The 1474-nt window shown below is 40.0% G+C and overlaps 1 protein-coding gene across 1 annotated transcript; it reads right to left on the bottom strand.

Moving 5' to 3' along the window:
• Window positions 1-491: 491 nt before the first annotated feature.
• On the bottom strand, window positions 492-1265 carry LOC116108916. The gene has a single exon (XM_031395160.1). It carries the CDS (start codon window positions 1263-1265, stop codon window positions 492-494), a length of 774 nt encoding a protein of 257 aa, XP_031251020.1.
• Between the last annotated feature and the right edge of the window lie 209 nt (window positions 1266-1474).

Raw genomic sequence — 1474 nt, 5'->3', positions numbered from 1 at the left:
TCACAAACAAATGCTGCTTGTGCCGGGTAAATGAAGAGAGGTAAAGCATTATCGCATCGTTTCCCACCACATTCCAATGATTTCGGTAATACATTTATAAATAATGTTGCAGCAAGAAATGGGCCTATAGTCCTTACACAAAGAAGCATTATCACACTTGGGAATAAGAGCAGTTGAAGTACAATTTACCTCCCTAAGAAGCTTGCCCTCTTGGAAGAAGTCTTTAATAGCCATAATCACATCTTTTCCCACCACTTCCAAGCTTTCTTGAAGAAATAAGCACCAAAACCATCTGGTCCATAAGCTTTGTTATTGCCCAAAGAAAACAGAGCGTTCTTGATTTCCTCATCCGTCACTTCGGCAGTAATCCCATTAGCCATATCTCTAGTGATGCAGGGTTCAATAATTTCCTCTAAGCCCCGGTAGTCCCTCACACCCCTCGGCTCCTCAAATACTCTTTTAAAATGGCTGACAATTTCCTCCCTAATGCTCTAAGGGTCTTCAAAAACCGTGCCGTTATCACTCTTAAGCTTGGTGATTCTATTTCTATTGTTTCGGCCATTCACGCACTTGAAGAAGTAGCTTGTGTTCTGGTCACCCTCTCTAAGCCATTGCACTCTAGATTTTTGCCTAGTTAAAGACTCCTCAGCTCGATGTAAAGAGGTAAAATTAAAAGCTTTGGCTTTTTCCTCAAGAATAAGGTTCTCTTCAAGAGGATTGGAAGCAAGAGCATGCTGGACCCTTAGGAGGTTTTCTCTAACTTCAATAACTCTTGCTGAGATGTTCCCAAACTCCCTCTTGTTAAACACTTTTAATGCTTCTTTGACTCTCTTCAGTTTAGTAACCAATTGATACATAGGGGTACCCCTAACTTCTTCTTCCCAAGCCTTACTAACAATACTAATGAAATTTTCATGGTATGCCCAAAAGTTGAAGAACCGAAATGGGATTTTCCTAGGTGAAGACATAACCCCACACTCAACAATACAAGGAGAATGGTCCGAAATGCTTGGGGGAAGGAAATTTGCTATGGAATTACCAAACACACTGCCCCACTTTTCATTCACAAGAGCTCGATCAATCTTAGTAGTAATCCTGTGATCCCCTTCTCTCATATTACTCCAAGTGAAAAAGTTACCCATAAACCGAAGGTCCTCAAGCCTAGTCTCATTACCCATATTATTCAAGTCTGAAAAATACTTTCTCCACCTATAAGAACCCCCTAGTTTCTCATGCCCAAATCTCATCGCATTGAAATCACCCATGATATTTCCTCAAACACGTGATAACAATCTGATTTGAGTGCAAACACGTGAGGGAGTGCGTTAGGAACAACACCTTTTATTTTATTTAATTTTACGTGTTGAAACCATGAGTAAGGAAGGAGGAGAACCATAAGAGATTGACATGAAATTCTTCATCAAGGCTGTTAATGACCAATTTAAATTATTGAATGCGAGAATGAATGATTTGG

This window comes from Pistacia vera, unplaced genomic scaffold (genome assembly GCF_008641045.1).
Source record: "Pistacia vera cultivar Batoury unplaced genomic scaffold, PisVer_v2 Contig570, whole genome shotgun sequence".
NCBI classification, from domain to species: domain Eukaryota; kingdom Viridiplantae; phylum Streptophyta; class Magnoliopsida; order Sapindales; family Anacardiaceae; genus Pistacia; species Pistacia vera.
The sequence above is the reverse complement of the archived record's forward strand: the minus strand, read 5'-3'. Positions and strand labels throughout refer to the sequence as shown.

Coding starts and splice junctions, on each gene's coding strand:
- LOC116108916 (XM_031395160.1), bottom strand. CDS start 1,265: ATGGGTGATTTCAATGCGATGAGATTTGGGCATGAGAAACTAGGGGGT.